This window comes from Stylophora pistillata, chromosome 6, assembly GCF_964205215.1.
Source record: "Stylophora pistillata chromosome 6, jaStyPist1.2, whole genome shotgun sequence".
Lineage (NCBI taxonomy): Eukaryota > Metazoa > Cnidaria > Anthozoa > Scleractinia > Pocilloporidae > Stylophora > Stylophora pistillata.
The window spans coordinates 22,718,368-22,740,997 of NC_142524.1; the positions used below are offsets into that span (position 1 = coordinate 22,718,368).

The 22,630-nt window shown below is 37.8% G+C and overlaps 3 protein-coding genes across 3 annotated transcripts; all 3 read left to right on the plus strand.

Moving 5' to 3' along the window:
• The first annotated feature begins 9,485 nt into the window (after positions 1–9,485).
• On the plus strand, positions 9,486–10,046 carry LOC148728847 (uncharacterized). The gene has a single exon (XM_088725043.1). The coding sequence runs from the start codon at positions 9,486–9,488 to the stop codon at positions 10,044–10,046; it is 561 nt and encodes a 186-aa protein (XP_088581169.1).
• Positions 10,047–16,903: 6,857 nt separating this feature from the next.
• On the plus strand, positions 16,904–18,471 carry LOC148728848 (uncharacterized). The gene is made up of 3 exons (XM_088725478.1): positions 16,904–17,194; positions 17,788–17,902; positions 18,021–18,471. The coding sequence occupies exons 1-3, from the start codon at positions 16,904–16,906 to the stop codon at positions 18,146–18,148; spliced, it is 534 nt and encodes a 177-aa protein (XP_088581604.1). The 3' UTR covers positions 18,149–18,471.
• LOC111334107 (uncharacterized) lies at positions 18,471–22,368 on the plus strand (the record flags this gene model as incomplete). The annotated part of the gene is made up of 5 exons (XM_022939795.2): positions 18,471–18,615; positions 18,985–19,107; positions 20,301–20,343; positions 20,601–20,727; positions 21,290–22,368. Coding segments are annotated over 5 exons (972 nt in total), but the record flags the coding sequence as incomplete, so codon positions are not given.
• Between the last annotated feature and the right edge of the window lie 262 nt (positions 22,369–22,630).

The window sequence follows — 22,630 nt, forward strand, 5'->3', positions numbered from 1 at the left end:
CTTGAGGCCAGCGAGGACCGTTTTCCAACCTGCACATCGGTTGACCAAGTACCATCAGACAATGTCTCCCGTAAACGCGCTGCTCCCCAGTCTTCTCCGGTTTCAAAAGGAACTGTAAAGAAGCCTGCTACAACGGATACAACCCAGTCGATTTCCGTACCAGTCGCTAATAAGATAACCGTGCCACCCTCCGTTACGTCAGTCATTTCTTCCAAGTCCAGAAGTGAAATTCTCGAATTGCTGTCCACACCTCCTGGCCTTTCAGGTGATAGAGTAGACCTCCTACGGTTAACATCACACATTCAAGTTCCTCCTGGTTCAATTGCCTTTGTTCTCAACCCGCAAAATGGTCCTCCTAGACATGTGCTAAAGTACACTCCGAAGAAATAGTTTAATATTAGTTTAAAAATTTAAAACCTAAAAATGAAAACTAAAAAGTAGTTTAAGTTATTTAAGTTATCGAGTGTGTGTGTTCAATTTTTGGTGTGAGTGTGTTAATTTTTGTTGAGGTGGGGTTCGATTCCCCAGCGAGTTTGGTGTCTGGTGACCCTCGTTTCTGGTGGACCCCAACCCTAAGGCATTGCACGCAAGCCATGGGTGGGATTAGTCCTGTTGGTCGGCGGGCATTGCACACGCCCTTCATCGGGGGCCCGGCCGTCCACCTTAAACATAAAAAAAAAAACTGCACTGATGAGGCCCAGAAGGCCGAAACAGTACTGTCTGCAGTTATATATATATATAACTGCAGACAGTATATATAACTGGTTTACTCTAGTTTGAGCACTCTGGCATGGCTTAGACGATACCACAAAGGTTGGGTCGTTTGGGGTGACCGTCTCGGTTCTCCCCCATCCTAGCATTAGCACTGCACTGATGAGGCCCAGAAGGCCGAAACAGTACTGTCTGCAGTTATATATATATATATATATATATATATATATATATATATATATATATATATGTTTGTGGAGGAAAGAAACAAATAAACTACGCTTTCGTCCCGACAAGCCTGTTTCGTGGTTTTCAACTCATTGGGTTTTTTTTTTTTTTTTTTTTTGCCCCCTGATGAGTGGGCAACCACGAAACAGGCGTTTCGGGATGAAAGCCTAGTTTTTTTTGTTTCTTTCCTCCACACACATATACTTCGCTCTACATTAATGTATTAAGCACTACATTAATGTATTGAGCACTGTTTTACGAATATCTACGTTCTACACTTTATACATATATTGATATATATATATTTTTAAGGTCATGCCTCTCGTTTAGTTCTGTTTATCAGTGGTGCTTTGTTCAGTATTACTCGAGGGCCTCTGCTTATCTTACAAGTCGTCATTGCGAGCTCAAATGGACTTAGAGGTGGTAGGGATTCACCACGCAATTCTAAAGGCACAGAAGTGTTTATAAAGTCAACCACTGAGTCACCGCCAATCCGCTAAACTGAAAAATATCACAAGCAGTAGGAATGACTTTATCAATTATCATGTAAACAATGTCATATCGTTTTAAATTAACTTCGAACTAAATTCTCATTGTAAGAAACCATGAAGCTTAAAAATTTGCATAACAGTCACACAGTTAAACTGCATACAAGACAAAGTTTATTGTAAACTTTCTTCATCAAGCCCTTATTAAGAATTGATTCCTTAAGAGGACATCTGGGACTTGAGTTGGCTAAGGAACACGTAGCAGTAAATATTGATCCAAGCTCCAGATCAGACTGTTTGATTTACGCAGTAGAGCTATCCGTCAGTCAGTCATGCATTCCCTTTGGACCGGCATTCTTTTGATGTTCCTCTGTTCTATTTCTCTCACCTTCGTCTTCTCAGGAGGTTAGTAGCATTTATCACACCCCAAGAGTCGCGAGATTTTTAATTTGCTTATTTTCTTTTAAGTTGTCATCTGTAAAAATATTGTAATAAACCGAATAAATAGTAATAAGTGGCTTTTGGATTATTTTTTAAATTTCTTCGGTCGAATAAATGAAGCTTCTCAAAAACAAGTTTTCATGTTTCCGTATAGTTGCCAGGCAGACATTTCTCGTGTGACCTACTAAAACTGGATACAAAACAATTTATTGCCTTAATTTCTGTTTTGCGCATGGATGGTTTAGTTTGGGTTACGTAATTCTACTGATCGAAGCATGTAAAGAAAAAAAAACATATATATATTCTGTATGAGGGAAACCCTGACCCTGTACACCCCAAGTAATCATACTTAAATAGAATAAATTTTGAAAAGAAAATTTGCCGAATCCGAAGAGAATCCGCTAAGTTGACTTCGGTCGTGTATCTTTAATAGATCCTTAGTTGGGTATTATATGGCGTTATCGGCTTCCCCTACCCAGTCACCTTGAAAAGTTTAATTTCCCGGGAGACCACGTCTCCGATCACGTAAATCACATCTTCGATTGGCGTGTTGCCAGCATGGTTGTTCTGATAGTGTAGTGGTCATCACACCTGACTAGTAACAGGAGGGACGTGGGTTCAAATCCCGCTGAGGGCAGATTCTCGTTTCAAACATTTATTCTATATACATATATATATATATATAGTAGCAAATGGACTACTCAAGTGACGCACATATGGATTTTAATACAGCCTGTTTCGTAGACCAACAAAAGTTGATCCACTCATCAGTTAAACTCCATACACACTGAGGCATCGTGACGGTTAACTCTAACTCAGCAACGTAATCACATGGCATTGTTTAAAAAATTCAAATCTTGAAAACCGTGCGCGCGCCGATAATAGCGTTAAGAATACCTGAGAATATATTTTCGCCGATGTCTACAATTGGATATTATTTCACTTCGCTTGTTTAAAGAGGCTTCATGTGGATAAGACAAGATAAAAAATTTCTCAGTAAGGCATAAATTGCAACGTTTTGTGGCATTGGAATATGATCTAACCCTAGCAATAATTTTCCATGAAATCGAATAGTCTTCCCTCTTCTCCTTTAGTTTCCACAGGTACTTGCTCAGCTCTGTGTCATTTCGCCGTCTCTCGTGGTTGAACGACATTTGGTGGTTGCGCCATCTAGTCTTAAAATCTGTCGCTGTGAGGCCAACGTACGTTTTAGTTTCTTCTTCGGTATCGACTGTGGCTTGGTAGACGACCTCGCTTTGCAAACATTCCCCTCCTAAAGGGCATTCGTTTTCGTTCCTGCAGTTGCACAATCTTTGGGGGCGGCTATCTTCGGACATTTTTGCGTTCCTGATTGTGGCTTTGTTATGCCCGTCTATGATCTGTTTCATATTTGGTGTGCATGAGTAGCTCAGTTTAATGGTGTTTCTATTGAAAATTTTCCTCAGTTTGTGGGTGACTGGAAAGCACTTGTCAATAAGGTTAATGAACGCTCTGCCAATGTTGGTCTGTACGTTTCTGTTAAATGGTGGGTTAAACCAAATTATGTTTCTTCGCCTTTTGGTTTGGTATTGCGGTCGGTGCGGTTCCGGTTCAGTGAAGTGCAGCTTGTATGTGTAGCCACTCTTGTGTAACGCGTCTTGGTAGGGAGGTGCGGCTTTGTTAAACATGTCTTCGTCAGAAGAGATTTCAGAAAGAAATTGCGACTTTGAGGACGGCATGCAACGATTAATCCAAAGCGTCCAATTCAAGAATACGAAATGCCAGTTTCAGAAAGAGCTGAATGAAGACATCAAGTTGATTAAAAACGAAAATCGCTTATTCGTTAAAGCGGACAAATCTACCAATTTTTACAAGCTAGAGGCCACGAAGTATAATCAACTCCTGAACGACAACATCACCAAAACATACAAGAAAGCTGACAGCAACCAACTCAGAAAAACTGACGCTGCAGCCAAAGCAATCACGAAGAAACTAGGTATTGACGACCGGGTCGAAGTTACCGCCCAGAGAGATGCGTTCGTAACACTTAAAGACCATAAAGACAATTTCTTAAACCGACCCACTTGTCGTTTGATCAACCCATCAAAACAGGAAATTGGAAAAATAAGCAAGAAAATTCTCGAAAATATTAACCAGAAACTTGTAAATGCAACAGGCGTTAATCAATGGAAGAACACATCCTCTGTGCTGCAGTGGTTCAAAAACTTACCAAATAAATGCGAATCTGCTTTCATCAGCTTCGATGTTGTAGAATTCTACCCCTCAATAACGAAAGATCTACTCGGACGTGCCCTCGACTTCGCGTCTAACTACACGACCATCTCCTCAGATGATCGCCAAATCGTCCTGCTTGCTAAAGAATCACTACTATTTATTGATTTTCGTAGAACAGTGCTCAATACACAGAAGTAGAGCGAAGTATATATTGTGGGAGGAAAAAGACAAGTAAACTACAAGTTCATCCCTACAAGCTATACATATATACAAGCCATATATATATATATATATATAAGTAGAAGGTTGTAAGGGGTCCCACAAGCAACTGGACGTGACAACCAGGGTAATAATCCTGTAATTGCATCCGGCCAATTCACACCTGTGAATTCAACCCATTCACCAGATCATAAACATCACAGACGGACCCACCGTAGCAGACGCAACATGAAACCACGAGCTAATTATAACAACCTCGAAAATGTTATCAATCACTCGGACCACACATTATCGGAGCACGAGCTCAGGATTTTGAGTAATGGTCTGGAGTTTGTCCCTACGCCGGCAAATGTAAACAAAACTGGACTCATTACTGACATTAAACAATGGGGTCGCCGAATGCGCTTAAGGGAATACTTTGGTAATGACGACAACAGTAACACAGAGCTTGACGATGACAACACCTAAAAGAAACCATTGAATTGGACGCCATCTCTGGGCAGAGATCTAGCCTTAGACTGCTATCTAAATGAAGTAAAACGTGCCATCTAGCAACACACGCCCCACAACACCCAACGCTCTAACATCACTAGGCTAGAACGCGAAGCTATTAAATCGCTTAAACTTGACAGTGGTATTGTTATTTTCCAAGCTGACAAAGGCGCAGCAGTAGCAGTGCAAAACAAAAGGGACTATCTAACAGAAGCTTACAAGCAACTAAATGGTACTGATAAAAACGGTAACAAGGTATTTAAACATGTGGCCAGCGACCCCACGTCTGACTTCGTCATCAGAGTAAAAGAAACTGTACAAGACGCCCACTCCAAGGGTGTAATCAACACCAGTACAGCAGAGTATCTGGTAATGGAAAACGCTCAACCAGGAAATATCTATTTCTTACCTAAAATCTACAAACCGCAACGCCCACCTCCTGCTCGACCGATTTGTAACACCATCAAATCTGCCACAACTAACATCTCTAAGTGGATTGATGATCAACTACAACCACTGGTCGAGAAACTACCCTCACATATCAAGGACAACAACAACTTTGTCTGTAAACTTGTCGAACTGAACAAAGGTCATACCTTACCGCCAGAGACTACTTTAGTAACATGGGACGTGAAATCCCTCTACACTAACATCCCACATGATGGTGGTATGGAAGCATGCGACTACTTCATGCGCCTTGATAATTTTGCAAACAACAGAAGAGAAACTATCGGACAATTCATCAATCTCGTTCTAAAATTCACCAATCTCGTTCGCAAATCTCTACATGGGTCACCTTGAGAATCGCTCTTTGATAGAAGCTATGCAAAGATTGCATCTCTTTGTGGTATTTGAGTACGGTCCCAGTGCGAGCTATTATTTTCCAGGTCACGAAAAACTCCGTTTCAGCATCCTTTAGGGACCAGATATATTTGCTCAACTCTGTTGCGTTCCTTTTGTTCTCATTTCTAAACAGAGAGATGCAATCTTTGCATAGCTGAAAAATTCTTTATCATATGCAGAACAGGGGCGGGCACCCTAAACAAAAGGAACGAACTGGCGAGTGCGTGCCGGCACTCAACCAAATATTTGATAAGGCTGCTCAAACCACCTACTTAAAAGGATCGTTAGTCAGCTGGTATCCACCTGACGAGAGAGGACTTTTTATCCTTTCGAAACAGATCTGTAGTACCAAGTTTTAATTTGTATTTTCCTAAATAATTGTTTACAAAGCTCCATATGATTGTAGAGCACTCTCCGACTCAACGATAAGGTTTTTTACATTTATATATATATATATATATATATAACCAAAATAGCGGAATGAGATCATCATCTACTAAAAAGTGCTCAATAGCAGGGCTAGAGCTATAGCAGGGCTAGAGCTATAGCAGGGCTAGAGCTTCTCGCACGCGCTAATGATCGAGCTAGGAAAAGCTGCAACTGTCGAAAACCTGACATATGCCCCATGGATGGAAACTGTAACATGGAAAGCATAATTTACCAGGCAGAGGTCACCACAGAAACCGCAAAGGAAACGTACATTGGTCTCTGTGACACCGCTTTTAAAATGCGTTACAGGAACCACTTGTGTTCATTCCAAAACGAACGTTACAGGCATGCTACTGAACTTAGCAAATATATATGGAGTCTTAAAGATAAGGACACTAAGTTTAATATTAAGTGGCGCAAGGTGAAACAAGCTAGCTCATATTCCAATGTAGCCAAAAGATGCAATTTGTGTTTGTGGGAAAAATATTTTATCATTTGTAAACCGCAGATGGCAAATTTAAACAAAAGAAATGAGCTGACATCAGGTTGCAGACATGTCAGGAAATTCCTGTTAAAGAACGTAACGTTACGATAGCGCGTGCAGTATTTTGCGCGCGCATGTACGCATTGTTTTGTCTTTTAAATTGTAACCGTTATTTCTGGCAGTTGCCTGACGATTGCTTCGCAAGAGGCATGAAACTCAGAGTTGCAGTAAAAGTTCAAGTAACCTAAATCTTGAGGTATAATTATATATATATACCATTACAAGCTGAAACTAATGTTAGTTTATATCTCACAAAACTCAAGAATGACAAACAGAAAGTTAAAACGCACATTGCGACAATTTTTAATCCCCATTTTCTTCCTTCCATTCGAAAGGAATATCTTTGCGCGGAGAACTCGATGTTTTCTTCTTCACTCGATCGCAATCAAAAGGATAACAATTGTTTTAAATTGTTTCCCGTTTATAATCCGCTAGCTATACTCTTTTCTTCCCGCACGCCATCCTCTCAACATTGCTGTCTCCTAACAGTATTCAATGTGTTAGACGCACCAGAAACAGCCTGTATTGTCAATGAATTTTCTGTTGACCATTCCGGAAGCCTGGGTACGGTCTTAGATATAACGGGAAGCACCGACTTATTCTTTTAAGCTGATGAAAAAGTTTCACTTTAATATCTACTCAGAGGCAAACCTATATTTCTTTTCTAGGCTTTACAAAACTACTATTCAAATTATTGATATTTCATATTTTTGTCTCCCCTTTTGTGACTGAGAGAAATTCACATTTATCTTTTCTGATGTTTACAGACTAAGATTATTCATTAAAAGCGTGTCACAAAGTTATAACGAAATTTCATTTTGACCCAGATTATTGCCGCCTTTTGGAATTCAAGCCCGCTAAAGCATTTGATGGTAGACACCTGATAAATCACGCGCTTCGAATTGACGACGTCAAAAATGAAAAACTGTGTGGGATCCGGTGTTTCATAGAACCAAACTGTGTCAGCTGCAATCTCGAAAAGCAACCCAGTGGGATTGACAGGAGACACAAATATGAGTTGAATAACGTTACTCACGAGGGCAACGAAGACGACCTTGTTGGGGATTATAAATATTTTTACCAAGGAGCAGAGGCAAGTGTTACTTACAAACTTTTTAACTACTTGTTAGATCTTAAACAGATATTCTACAAGACAGAACCAAGGATTTGAGTTTTGTCGTAATTCTAGATTGTTGCATGACTCTGAAAAGCCACGCATGAGGTTAGGACTTATACATGAATTGTACTCCGGGAGCGCTTAACTCTACAGTTGCTAATGAAAAAAACAATCAACCACGATTTGATGATATTTATTTACGATGGCATGTATTTTGTTACTTACCAATACTGTTAGTGAGCAAAATAGCTGGATACTTTTTGCAAAATATGATTCTCTAGATGGCATGCCTAGCGACGTTCTGTGATATTTTCTTTTTTTTTATTTGTGCTAGAGTATTTGTCTATCAAATCCTTTTGAGAACAACGCTACTTGTCAAAGTGGTTTTACCGAAAGAGGTTATCGTTGTTTGTGTATCGCAGGATTCAAGGGTCAGACTTGCAATGAAGGTATTGACATTTTATAAGTTAAACCGATAATTCATCACCTTTGAAACTTTAAGCACAATTAAAATTCCTATTAAATTAAAGGTAGCTACATTTATGATTGAAATAATTCGGTTTAATCTCAGAGGCTGACCAATTTGCACAACTGCATTGCCGATACTCTTTGCATCAGTAACAAAGTATCGTGCAACTGTAGATGTAAACCTGGATATTCTGGTGATGGACAGACTTTTAAAGGCAAATATGGCTTTTTCTTTACTTCTTTCAGTGAATATGTTTCCAACTAAATTTGTCAAGGTTCACGAATAAAGGAGTTTCAAAGATGAATCGCGCCTCTTCTTTCATGAGCGATTGAAACGATTTAATTAGTCAATCTGCTTTCAGTCTCTACCAAAATAAAAACAATTGGCAAAAATATTTCCAAAACTTGTCCTTTTGTTTTCCAAACCTGCCACTATATCATAACAGCTTCAATGGTAATTGAAATAAACATGGTGTATCTTCTGATGTTGATGAATGTGCTACAGAACAGCAGAGATGTAGTGTCGATGCTGTGTGCACCAATACCAAAGGATCGTACAACTGTTCATGTAAACCTGGATTTTCAAGGGACGGATGGACCTGCCAAGGTAATACAATGAAATATTGCGCATTTAAAGTAGTTCTACGAGGTTTGCTGCGATTCTTTATTTAGAACAGTGTAAAAAAAAAAAAAATGCTTCCAACGTTATATAGGATCGACTTATCATATCATTACTCATATATCGCCAAGTACGCTAAAACAACACGTAACTGCAGTGCTGATGCTATATCCAACAATATCAAAGGATCGTACAACTGTACGTGTAAACCGGGGTTTTCAAAGGATTGGGCAAGGACCTCTTCTTCCATAAGCGATTCAAATGATTTATTTAGTGAATCTGCCTTAAGCCTCTACCAAGATAAAAATAATTGGCACGATAAAATATGTGAAAAGCTTGTCCTTTTGCGTTCAAAAACTATGACAATATTTTAAAGCTTCAGTGGTAATTACAATCAATATGGTAGGTATTTTCAGATGTAGAACCAATGGATTCTTTCGTTCATTGTTGTGTTTTTGTTTTTCAGCGTTTTCGAGCTGCAAAGAAGTGCATGACGGAGAATTGTAAGCTTGGCATTGATATGGTGAACAGTTTCACTATTTAAAACTGCACTGCTTGAGTTTCCTTTTTGCTTTATCTATGTTAGTTTAAGCGGTAGTGGCGTGGTTACTCTTCTTCTTGGCTCGATACCACTTTCCGTTTTCTGCTATGTGGGGAAGTTTGGATATGAAGATGGAGCTTGTACATCAAAACATCAGAGGCCTCTTAAACAAGCTTGATGAAATACGCTATATCATAAACACATTGAAGTCCGGAATTCAACTTATTTCATTTACTGAGACATGGCTGAACAGCTCTGTTCTGGATGAAGAAGTTAATATTCCTGGTTACACCGTCTTCAGGAAGGACAGGGGTTCAAAAGGTGGAGGTGTGATAGTGTATGCAGGAGATGATTTATCAGTCAACCGAAGATCAGATTTGGAGAGACCCGATGTCGAAGGCCTGTGGCTTGAAATTCCACTGCCAAAATGCAGAAGTTTTCATTTTGGAACATTTTATAGGCCTCCGAGCTCATCAAAGCACACAAATCCCAACTTCATGAGTGTTTTCTCAGATGCAATCGAGTCATTATCTGTAGAGGATAAAGAAGTTCTGGTTTTGGGCGATTTTAATTGCGACTTTTCTGCAAAGAAGACAACGCAGCCTGAGTGTAAACAGATGAAACGTTTATTGAAGTCCCTGAGCTTTAGTCAACTTATAACTTCTCCAACGCGAATTGCATCTGAGTCTTAATTGACCTGATTGCTACGAACAATCCTCAGAACATACGATCTTCTGGTGTGTTGTCCTCTGGCCTCAGCAGTCACGAACTTATTTACTGTGTTCGGAAATTAAATTGGATGCGCTTCCCATATGAATTGAAAATTTTCAGGAATTATGCAAATTATGACCAACACAAGTCTTGTAAAGATCTTAGAGATGTTACTGGAAACATGTGGGGGAAACAAAGTATTCCACTGGGAATTTTAATGGTTCGTCAGTTGTAAACGATATCTGGACAAGTTTCAAAGGCTCATTTGTGTCCACTGTGGATAAGCATGCCCCATTGATAACTAAAAAGGTACATGGTCTTACCTGTCGTTGGATGAATGGATAGATTAAACGTGAAATTCGTCAGCGTGAGTTCCTGTTAAATAAAGCTAGGCGTTCAAATTTGGATGAAGACTGGTCGGCGTATAGGAGATCTCGAAATCGTGATTTAAAAAGTAAATATAGCAGAGAACTCGTTGATGGAAACAGTGACGATCCTAAATAGTTTTGGAAAACATTAAGCAGATCATGCCTGGTCAGAAAACAAAGCGTGTTACCAGTATTGATGTTAATGGAAATCAAATTTACGTTGACAAGGAAATTGCAAACAGCTTTAATAATTTCTACACTAAAACTGTGGACAAACTCGTTCAAGTTTTTGGACGATGCCTACCATCTCCACAGTCGTTCGAATTTCTGATGTCAGGTCCACAGAACACTTTCCGTTTTGAGGAAGTATCTGTTACGGTGGCCCATAGGGGACATGACACATTTTTTTTATCGCGCGATAAATGATAGATTATCGTGCGATAGATGGAAATTATCACGCGATAAATGGAAAATATCGCGCGATAAATGAAAAATTATCGCGCGATAAATGAATATTATCGCGCGATAAATGGAGATTATCGCGCGATAAATGAATATTATCGCGCGATAATATTTATTATTATCGCGCGATAATATTTATTATCGCGCGATAATTTATCTTTTATCACGTGATAAATGGAAACTTGTCAGGTCACGTAATCGGCTGTCATGCATGTTGTTTCCGTGGACGACAATGACTGCCACAGTTGAGGAGCTATGTTTTGAGGTCGATAGTTTATTCATGTAAAAAGATCATTTAGCAGTACGTTGCAAGACTACGACACAGCTCTTTGAATCAGTATAGTAAATCTTGATTTTGCGAAGTCCGAGCCCGTAGAAATTTTGTATTATTTATTTATATTTTGTGATAACTTTTTGATGATTGCATGACTTACACTGTCACGGTTGTGTTACACAAAAACCTTGAAATAAACTTTCATCAGTTTTCTCATCTTCCAGTCTATACTATATGCCCTCTAAATTTCTTTGTCATTGCTCAAATATTCTGGAAGTTACGGAGGTGAAGGGGGCGGAATTCGCTTCACTCCGCGGTCTCAAAAGATTAAAAAAAAAGCTCGGGCCGAATAAGGTCAAATTTCTTCGTGCACACGAGTAGTTACACAATGCTCATAGGCTTTTAAAGTATCCTCTATTTCGCACAGAAATGTAAACACAGTAACTTTGACACATATGTCACCAGAACTGTCGGTCCTCTTTTGCCAGAAAGGCCTCGCACACAAAGAGAGGGTGGCATTAGGGACACATGAGGCTAGGTTTTCGGGTGTAATTCATTCCCCTTCAAAAAAAACATAATACAAGAACTGAACCAACTGTTGTCGATGAGATAAACGAGATCCACGAAAAGGTTACGGGCTTCTAGAGCAGTTGAAGGCTCTTGCAACTGTTGCTCTTACATAATTATATCAATCAGTTCTCTGCATTCCTCCAAACAATTTGTGGGGCTTGTTCAGTCGCAGCATTCACCATCAATCACATCAATGTCATCTAGGTCAACTTCTGTCCGGTAATCCGTTGCATTTGTCCATGCAGGAAGAGTATTGGTTATCGCCAAATGCACCAGCGATTAAGAATTGACTACAGTCTTGTTGTCCAGAAGGAGACGGTACGAGTCATAATTAAAGAATTGGATCCTGCTGGCGTACAGTCAGGATCATAATGTGTTTTTTGTTTGGAGGAATGCAGAGAATTGATTGATATAATATTTGATAGAATATTTGAGCAATGACAAAGAAATTTAGAGGGCATATAGATATATAGATGAGAAAACTGATGAAAGTTTATTTCAAGGTTTTTGTGTAACAGCCGTGACAGTGTAAGTCATGCAATCATCAAAAAGTTATCACAAAATATAAATAAATAATACAAAATTTCCACGGGCTCGGACTTCGCAAAATCAAGGTTTACTATACTGATTCAAAGAGCTATGTGTCGTAGTATTGCAACGTACTGCTAAATGATCTTTTTACATGAATAAAACGAACTATCGACCTCAAAACATAGCTCCTCAACTGTGGCAGTCATTGTCGTCCACGGAAACAACATGCATGACAGCCGATTACGTGAACTAACAAGTTTCCATTTATCACGTGATAAATGATAAATTATCGCGCGATAATAAATATTATCGCGCGATAATAAATATCATCGCGCGATAATAATAAATATTATCGCGCGATAATAAATATCATCGCGCGATAATAATAAATATTATCGCGCGATAATAAAATTATCGCGCGATAACAATAAAAATTATCGCGCGATAATTTCCATTTATCGCGCGATAAAAAAAATGTGTCATATCCCAAATGGGCCACCGTAATCTGTCGATTTCATCCGTGATCAATTAAGGAAGCTCAAAACCAAAAAAGCTGTTGGACTTGATTAGTTACCTGCACGTCTGTTAAAGGACTCAGCTGAAATAATTGCTAAACAGTGGACTACTCTTATTAATACTTCTTTGATTTATGGATACTTCCCCTCTGAATGGAAATGGGCACGTGTAAATCCTTTGTTCAAGAATGGCAAATCAAATGACATGGATAATTATCGACTGATATCTGTACTACCGATCATATCTAAGGTTCTGGAAAGAGTAGTTCACACGCAGTTCTATGATTTTCTGGCTAGAGAAAAGTTATTGAGTCCCTACCAATGTTACTTCCGTATGGGCCACTCTACTGATTTGGCTGTCTTATCATTCACTGACAGCATAAGGCGCAATATGGATCAGGGTCTACTAACTGGTTGCAGTTTTCATCGATTTGCGAAGAGCGTTAGATACAGTGGACCATGACCTGCTACTGAAGAAACTCACGATGGGATATGGAGTCACTGGAAAAGAGCTTGGATGGTATAGGGATTACCTAACCGATAGACGACTAGTGGTGACAGTCCAAAGTTCTCTGTCAGACCCTTGTGATGTTGCTTTTGGTGTGCCGCATGGTTCAATCCTTGGACCCGATTGTTGTTTGTGCTGTTCATCAATGATTTACCTACTGCTATCAGCAAATGTAATATATTATTATACGCTGATAATACTGTTGTTTTTGCAGCCCGCAAGGACATTAAAATCTTGGAGGAAATTTTGAATGCAGAACTAGATGAAGTGAACAAAAAGACTTTCAGTAAATTTCTTTTTATTGAAAAAAGAAAAACAGAATTTGGAACTTTTGGAACTGATGCTAGGCTTTCTAAAGCTACTGACACAGTAGTTGTCAAAATAGGTGATTATGAAATAAATAGAGTTTACGATTTTAAGTATTTAGGCATTGTTCTTGACGATAGTCTTACGAGGAAAGACCATGTTCGTTATGTCATTTCTAAGGTCGGTAAAAGAGTTGGTGCCTTAGGGCGCCTCAGAAGGAATATCACTTTACATACAGCTCTTGAGATGTATAATTCATTAATTTTGCCCATTTTTTATTATTGCGATGTTGTTTGGTCCAGCTGCAATAAAGCAGATATGGAAAGTCTTGAATCTTTGCAAAGGCGGGCCTCGAAAATTATAGTTAAATCTAAATGGGGTACAACATCCACCGACAATCTTAATTTTCAGAGTTTAGAAGATCGCCGTAACGCTCATATTTTAAGTTTAGTGAAGAGGTATTTAAGCAATAATGTACCGCAGTTTTTAAAAAAATTATTTTAAGTTGAATAAGGAAGTCATTTTAAGAGAAACAAGAAGAATCAATTTTATATACTTACCCTCAGCAAGAACTGAGAGCACCAAGAAAAGTTCTTTTATTATAATGGCTCAGTTGTGTATAATAATTATTTATTAAATAAGAATCAGTTTTAATTGTTATACTGTACTATTTTAACTTAGTTACTTAGTTTCTTATTATTTATTTTTAAAACTTTTCGTTAGTTTTTAATTTAGGGCTCCTATTGATAACAGATGTACCTTTAAGTATTCTGAAGGGATTACCCTAGTTAAATAAAGGTTTACTACTACTACTACTTTGCAGCAAGGAAGGATTCAATATTGAACTGGAGACTGCTTACTGGAGGAATAGAGCTTCTAGAGCTAGAATCGCTATCTTTGCCAACAACCGAGATGGTTGCGGTGATGTTGATTCCAGAATTGGGTTTGGAACAAGAGGGCCGCATGCTGACAACAAAACGTAGGGAAAAGATGGTGACTCGAGACACATCAAAGCCATGGGATACATCTTGGTTCAGTGAAAGAAAAAAGAGATGATACGGTGATGAACAACACCATATTGTTCAAAGATAACAATCAAATTTAGGAACACAATAATATCTAAAGGTCTGCACAGAATATAACACCGGCACAACATTTGAGTGAAGCAATTGCAGTGGCAATCGCTGACTTCGAGTTATAACTGATTCAAGTGTCCAAATTTTCCACACTTCATTATACTCGAGACGTAACCTGAAATGCGAATAAAAATAAAGGAAACGCTACTTTAAGGAAGCGTAAATAACTCGGCCTACTATTTATATTCATTGAGTAACTTAATCCGTAGCAATACTTATCTTGTTGATTTTAAGTTAGCTCAATAGAATAGTAATCCATATCTTGTTGGTAATTTTCTGCAATGCTACAGCAATATTCACATAGAAAAATCATTTTTGTTTTTGATCATTATTTTGGTAGTACACTATTATTTCTAAAAACAAAAGGTCATGGCTGTATATTTTGATTTCATCGAGTCTCATTTTTTTTTCCTATAAAAAAAAAATTACCCACAAAGTTAATAAAAAATGCATGAGGTTTAAATATGTCTATAATAGACATAGTAACTTTGAAAGTTTTCTTTAATCTTTTCCTTATAGTCTATGATCTACGGTACAATAAGAGACGAGCAAATGTTGTTTAATTGAGTAATATACAATAATTTGATGGTAATAGTACCGAGTGGAGTCCAACTCGATCTGTAGTCCTATGAACGATAAATCACTCGTATGATTCGCAGTCGTCCGATTTTTATCACGGTTATAATTACAATTTCAACAAATTTTTTTTTTAGTTTTTATTAAGATTTCAATATGTCCAAGAGAAGAAAAGGAATCAGAAAAACCAGGAAGGTTTATAAAAGTTACATACTGAAATATTATTTAGAAATGCTAGATTTCAAACAACAAGGAAAATCTTAAAATCATTTATTTTAGCGACTATAGCCTCGGAATTCTTACATACGGTAAGTGATACGAATGACTCTTCCCATTGTGTCGACAAGAGGAAACCGTATATCACTGTAAGACCTGGAACAGCCTTTAAATACAAAGCATATTTTATCGGTTTGATACTTATGATCAGAACTCATTAATCATTTCAATGGTGACCTCCAAATTATCAAACTCGCCATCCGCTTCACTTCAAAGGACTAATTAAGAATATTTTGTAGCGTTAGTCTTTTTCTTGAACACATTTGGTTTCGTGCTGACAGTTTTGCATCAAGCAGCAAATAACTTCGCTGGGTTAAAAACTACAGGGAACCGAAACACAGCTTCTCTGTTGTCGTCTTTATTTGCGGTCGGGTGTGCTTTCGTAATTTCCAAAAGGAAAAAGTGTTATGGTTACATATCGTAATTTCATCAAATCTCGGATTCCTCTTGTCTTAAAGAGGCAAGAAGCAAATTAACGCTAACAAAAAGTAATGATAATAAAAATAATAAGAAAAAGCTTTACCAATAAGAATAACGCCATCCATTATTAACAAACAAAGTTTCACAATATTTCATCGTTTTCAATTAACATCGAACTAAACTCCAATTGCGAAAGGATTAAAAAAAATTTGTATAACAAACATGAGAAATTAAAAAAAGTTCTTCTAAATGCCTTCAAGACAAATGTTACCAACTGTCTTCATCAACTTTTTGTTAAGAATTAATGCCTCAAAAGAAAGACATATGGAACCTTAGTGAAAAAAAATTGGTGCGGTTAAGTTTGACTTAAGTTCCAGATCAGTGTTACATGTACCGTGTAAAGCTTTCCGTTTTCACAACTACAGATAGTAAGATCTGTGAATGTGTTCAGTTAATCATGCATTCCCCTAGCATCTGTGTAATTTTGCTGTACTTATGTTTTGTGATGCTCAATAGCACTATATCCTCAGAAGGTTAGTAGCATTTATTTAACTGAAAACTCAAGATATTATTTAGAAATTTAACATTTTTAGGTTGTTATATCATTTGTGCTGCTATTCATTTTGAAAACACAATGCGAATACATCCAGTGTCAGTTTCGGTTTAACAGCGCGCATTGGTTCCGAACTTTCTCGTAAAACGATTCCTTGCCATCCCTTCTCTTTACATGATTCCATTACTGGGGTATGTGAACAAAATCGTTATGATTACAAGCTGAAGCTAGCGGAAGTTGGATTCCGCAAATAAAGCGTGACAAACAGCAGGGTAAATTTCATAACTCACCAGAAGTTTCGAACTTCGTGGTTTTCCTTCTCATTAAGGAAAGGAAAGGCGTCATGAAGTGTCAAAAAGTAATATGGAAATCTCATTTTTACCTAGACGATTGCCGTTTTCTGGGATTCAAGGCCGCATCTGACGGTCAACGCCTCATAAACCACGTTCTTAGAATTGACGACGTCAAGGATGAAATGATATGTGAGATAAGGTGTTTCATGGAGCCAAACTGTGTCAGTTATAATTTCCAAAAGCTACCGAGGGGAAACAAATGTGAGCTAAATGATGTTACTCAGGAAGGAAACGAAGACGACCTTGTTGAGGATTACAATTATACTTACCGAGGAGCAGAGGCAAGTGGAAATTCCAAACTTTTTAAGTGCTTAGCCTTTTACACCTTGACAATAGTATGCATATTCTCTATATTGTTCTCTATACATTTGTAATGGTGCTGACAAGGAAAATTTGTTTAAAAATTAAAAGTTTCTTAAGTTGATGATCAAATTCTTTATTCCCGTGGCCTTAATGTGTTGTTCATCGGTGATGCTATGAAGAGAAACTAGCCTGGTTAGTCACTATAAGAACGGTTAAAGGGTTAATTGGATCGCAATCAGCTTTCTGTCAACGAGACAGAACCAAGGATCTGGGATACTTAGTTTTTCTTATTATTCGACATTGTTACATTCAAGGAGTGCTAACTTTAAAGTGGCTATCGAAAAAGAATAAACATCCACGAATTAAGACTGAATAACAGGTTTCTAGTAATATGTGTGTTTTTACTCACCAGTCCTTCTGGGATAGACTATTGAGTGAAATAGCTAAATACTATTTCAAGATATGATTCTCTAGATGAGCATCTTGTTTTTTTTTGTTTTTTTTTTGTTTTGTTTTCTTTTGTTTTGTTTTGTTTTTTTTCCTTCGGCTAATCTTTTTTTTCTAATGTCAGAGTAACTGTATAACACGCCCTTGCAAGAACAACGCTACTTGTCAAAACGGTTTTACCGACAAAGGTTATCGCTGTTTGTCTTCAGCTGGATTCAAGGGTCAAACTTGTGATGAAGGTGATGCCATTCTCTAGATTTGTAATTCCCCACTTTTCACACTTTAAATACAAATGAGAGTTATGTTAAATTAAAGGTAGCTACAATTAGGATTGAAATCGATATGATCTATTTTTAGTTACTGACGAATGTGCTGCTGGAAAGCACGACTGCAGTGCCGATGCTGTACTATGTAAACCTGAATATTCTGGAGATCGAAAGACATGCAAAGCTAGATCTGGCTTTTTGGTTATTCAGTTCTTATAATTAATATGTTGCTAACTTAATAAGAGAAGACTCACGAGAAGCTCGGAATCACACGTGTTCCTTCTCGCACAAGTGCCTGTTTGCCTGAATTTAAATATTCAAGGTTAACCTAAAAACTCAGAAAACAAGCGTACGTTTTATAGTTCACGTCTTTTTGTTTTGTTTTGCTTTAGAAATTCAAATGATTCATTCATTTAATCTGCTTTCAGTTGATAATAAATATTTGATAGTAAATAAATATTTGACCCGAGAGGATATGTGCAGAAGTTTTCTTTTTCTTTTCCATACGATGAAAATATTTTGACGGCTTAATGGTAATTAAATTCAATATGGTATATCTTCAGATATTGACGAATGTGCTATAGAAGAGCAGAGGTGCTGTGTTAATGCTGTCTGCAAAAATACCAAAGGATCGTACAACTATATTTGTAAACCTGGATTTTCAGGGGACGGATGGACCTGCAAAGGTAATGCAATGAATCATCCCAGACTAAATTCAGTGCCAGACAGATCGTTGTTTTGCAAAATAATTATCGACACAATGTCCATAAGGTCGAATGCTGCATTAGAAGATCAGTTAATGATATGCATGATTAGATATTAAAGAAATGTGGTACAAAAGAGCATGTAAAATAACATCAAGGGATCGCACAACTGCCAAAGTAAGTCTGTATATTCAGGTGACAGATGGACATGCACTGGTAATTCAATGAAATATTGCATATTAAATATATAGCCACATCGATTGTTACATTCTAATATATACCTGAGCAATATTTTCGAGAGCGAAATGGCACTTGTGCGTTAAAAGATCATTTGATGATTTACCTATAAAGATTTCGACGAGTGTGGCACAGGAGCATATAACTGCAGCGCTGATGCTGTATGCAACAATACCAAGGGGTCGTACAACTGCACATGCAAACCTGGACATTATGGAAATGGACACATATGCAAAGGTAACGTTGCTGTGTCCTTCCCTTCATATAAAAGTATTCCTTATTAAATCAGCGAGAGATCACAAAAAGATCTCAACAAGGCCTTATTAAAAAACCGCCTCCCGGTTAGCTCAATGGATAGAGCGCTGGACTGTTGTGCGGGAGGTCGAGGGTTCGAGCCCCGGCCGAACCAACACTCAGGGTCTTAAAATAATTGAGAAGAATTTGCTGCCTTTCTATAACATCAAGAAATGGTTAGATATTCTATTCTTCTCGGATAGGGACGAATAAATGGAGGTCCCGTCTCCTGCAGGGTTGGGGTAGGAGACGTTAATTTCCCACACACGAGATTACTGTGTGATGGATGTCCTCCCCTGGGGTGGGATGGGTGGGATATTGGGCGCACTTAATTTGGAGCCTCGCTCTGTTGTGCTACCCTCACCACACTCTGGTGAAAGTGATTAAATAAATAATAAGTGGAAGTTCTGAATCACAAAATTCAAATAAACATGACTACCGAGCCATACATGTACATTACCGTTTCCTAGGAGCGATGCGGTGTGGTACTGGTTAGCGCTTTAGACTCCGGATGCTCAGTTCCGGATTCCAACGTTGCTGATTTCTATTTGTATGTTTCCGGGAAAGACTCTGTTTTTTTCTTTCAGGCTCCCTTTTCATTCTTGCCTGAAGTGCAAGCGTCTTATTAGGGCGAGTTAAGGTTCAGAAGCTCGCGATCGTTCATTCAACAAAGACATGTTTGATATGGAGTTAAAGTCGTCGACGGAGCTGAAATGGCGAGACTTCTACCTTTTATAATTGATAATCTCTACGACTTGCATAATACAGAGAAATCATGAGCGTTAACGTAATTCCAAAGCATAAAGGATTTTCCCCTAACGTATACGTACAAAGCAATGCTTTTTTTTATAAATTATTAATTATCATGTGCTCGTATTGGAAGTCTTGTTTTTCCCACTGCAACCTAGACAAGGGTTCAGTTCTAATGCATTTTTATCTTAATTTTCTTTATCTATCTTTCTCAAAACTTACGAAAAGTAATTTTTAAGGGCTAAATAAGTGCATTACACCCTTACCCCCTGACCTTGCAAACTTTAACAAAGCATGTCACCCCTTGCGGATTTTTTCTATTCATTTATTTATTCATTTATTTGTTTGTTTTATCATTATTAAGATTTCTTTTTTTTAATCGGTAGCCGTCGGGGTTTCAAGCTGCCAGGAAGCTTATGACAAGAAATTGTAAGTACGATAAACAACTAACGTGATACCGCAGGAAAACTTATAAATGTCATAGGATAGGACAAGTCAATACGTAGTCTTACTGTTTTAATACGGCTGTTTTATAGTTTATTTGTTGCTGTTGTTGTTGTTGTTTTTTTTCGATTGCATGTAGCAAGTGAAAACTCAATTCAATTTAGTACTCAAAAATGGTGAATGCGTACCACAAGCTTAACTTCTTTTAATTATTTTATCTAATCCGATGTTGTTTTTGATAGAATAACTGTGAGCAGCATCGTTACGCTTCATATAGACTCAAAGCTTACTTCCATTTTCTGTCACGTGGGGGATGTAGGATGTGGAAATGGAACGTGGACCCCAGTTATGAAGATTGATGGTGACGAGGTATTTATCTCTCCATTTATTCCCGTGATTCGATCGATTTTAAAAATATTTTGCTTTTGATGTATAATTAGATAAATTTAAAATAAAGTTTTCGATACCAAAATTTGACCTCTGTTTTCACCTTACCCAACCTCTTCAATGATGCTTCTTGTCTGTTTTCATATCACCATGTTTGACCTTTTCTAACTTTTTGCAATTAAGTTTGTAATTTTCCTCGAGCCAAAAGTAATTTGGTGGTCGTGAGAGCAGATACCAACAACAACAACAGGTAGTTCTTTGTTGAAGGCTGTTTTATTGAATTCGAACCGTTAAAAAGTCGTTTCAGACATTTGGCAAGTCAAGTTACCATTAAATTCGTATGCGCATTTATCTGTGCTGGTTGGTCGTTGGAACTAACGTATTTTTCTTAATGCATTTTTCTTCGTTTCCTGCTCAGCAAAATTTTCATCATGATTCAGACAATTGGAGCAACATGACAGAATATAACTTTCCTGGAAGGGATTTGCTAAGTTATTCGTTTTTTCTATCTACTCAACGATGATTGTCTTGTATTCCTGATCAGCAAACATTTCATTATGATTCCAATTACTGGAGAAACAAGGAGGAATATAATCTTCCTGGAGGAGAGACTGGTTTTGATAGATTGGAGACCAAGTTACCGACCTATTGGAACACATCCTTCTCCAAGATCTGTCTCGGTATGACGATTAACCAACAGCTCAGGTTCATTGGCATCGACATGCATGCCACTTCCCTGTACTCACTGATCGCTGATGGAAAACACCGCGCCACCTCATTAGGTCGTGACATGTGGAGGTCACTGATTGGTCCTCAGGCCTCCTCGCAGATTCATTGCAACAAAGAAGGGTTTAATATTTTCTCAGAGCAACCATACTGGAGGAATATAGTTGCTAAAGCAAGAATCGGTTTTGTCACCAACAATGTCAATAACTGCGCTGATGTCGATACCAGAATCGGCTTTGGTACAGGAGGACCGCATGATGACAACAACACGTGTGGAATCGTTGCAGACAAGAGCGGTCTTGATAATGGGAGGAGGTTCATTAAAGCCATGGGGTACATCTTGGTGCAGTGACGAGCGAAAACTGTACATGCAGTGATAAACAACGTCACCGTCATTATCTTTCAAATACAAACTTATTTATTTGCCTTTTTACCCGATAAATTAAAAATTTATCCATAGTTCAATTCATGGCGAGGTGACCTCGAGAGACCACCAGTTTATAGTTAAAGTCACCTCATATTAAATTCAATTACCTATTTTAATTTTTTTTTGGCTTTTTTCAGCAAAACATTTAATGATAATAATGTTTTGAGCAACTGAATTTACAAATAATCAAACAACGTCGGGATTAAACAAACTTGTGATTTCCAAAATAAAGCTGTACTTTCCATCTTTTGAATGCTTTTAAAAGCAGTTATCAGTGCTTTTCCTCATAAAGAATCGATGCTAGTTATTTTATTGTTTTCAGCTATTGCGTAAACTGCGGTGTGTCGCCATTTCGATTAAAACACGACTACACAAGTGCTAAGAAGCATGAAAATTAATTTTTTCCTCAACAAATGTACCATCTTTTCTTCAACTTTTCTTAATGCAATAAAGATATAGTATTCATTGTTTTTTTCCTTATGAAGATGTTGTCTCAAGACAAAGCCATCTGCAAGTATATTCTCGACTCCAAAACATTTGAAAAATACAAGAACGGGTTGGTACCAATTGTAACGTGTTCAAACTCCACATGAGTTCATCAAATGGTTTGGTGTCAATGATGCATTTCCTTCGAACCTGTATTATTTTACTACTACTTTGTTCTATGATGGTCAGAGACGTTTTCTCAGAAGGTTAGTACCATTAATTTAACCCAAAATCCATAAGTTTTAT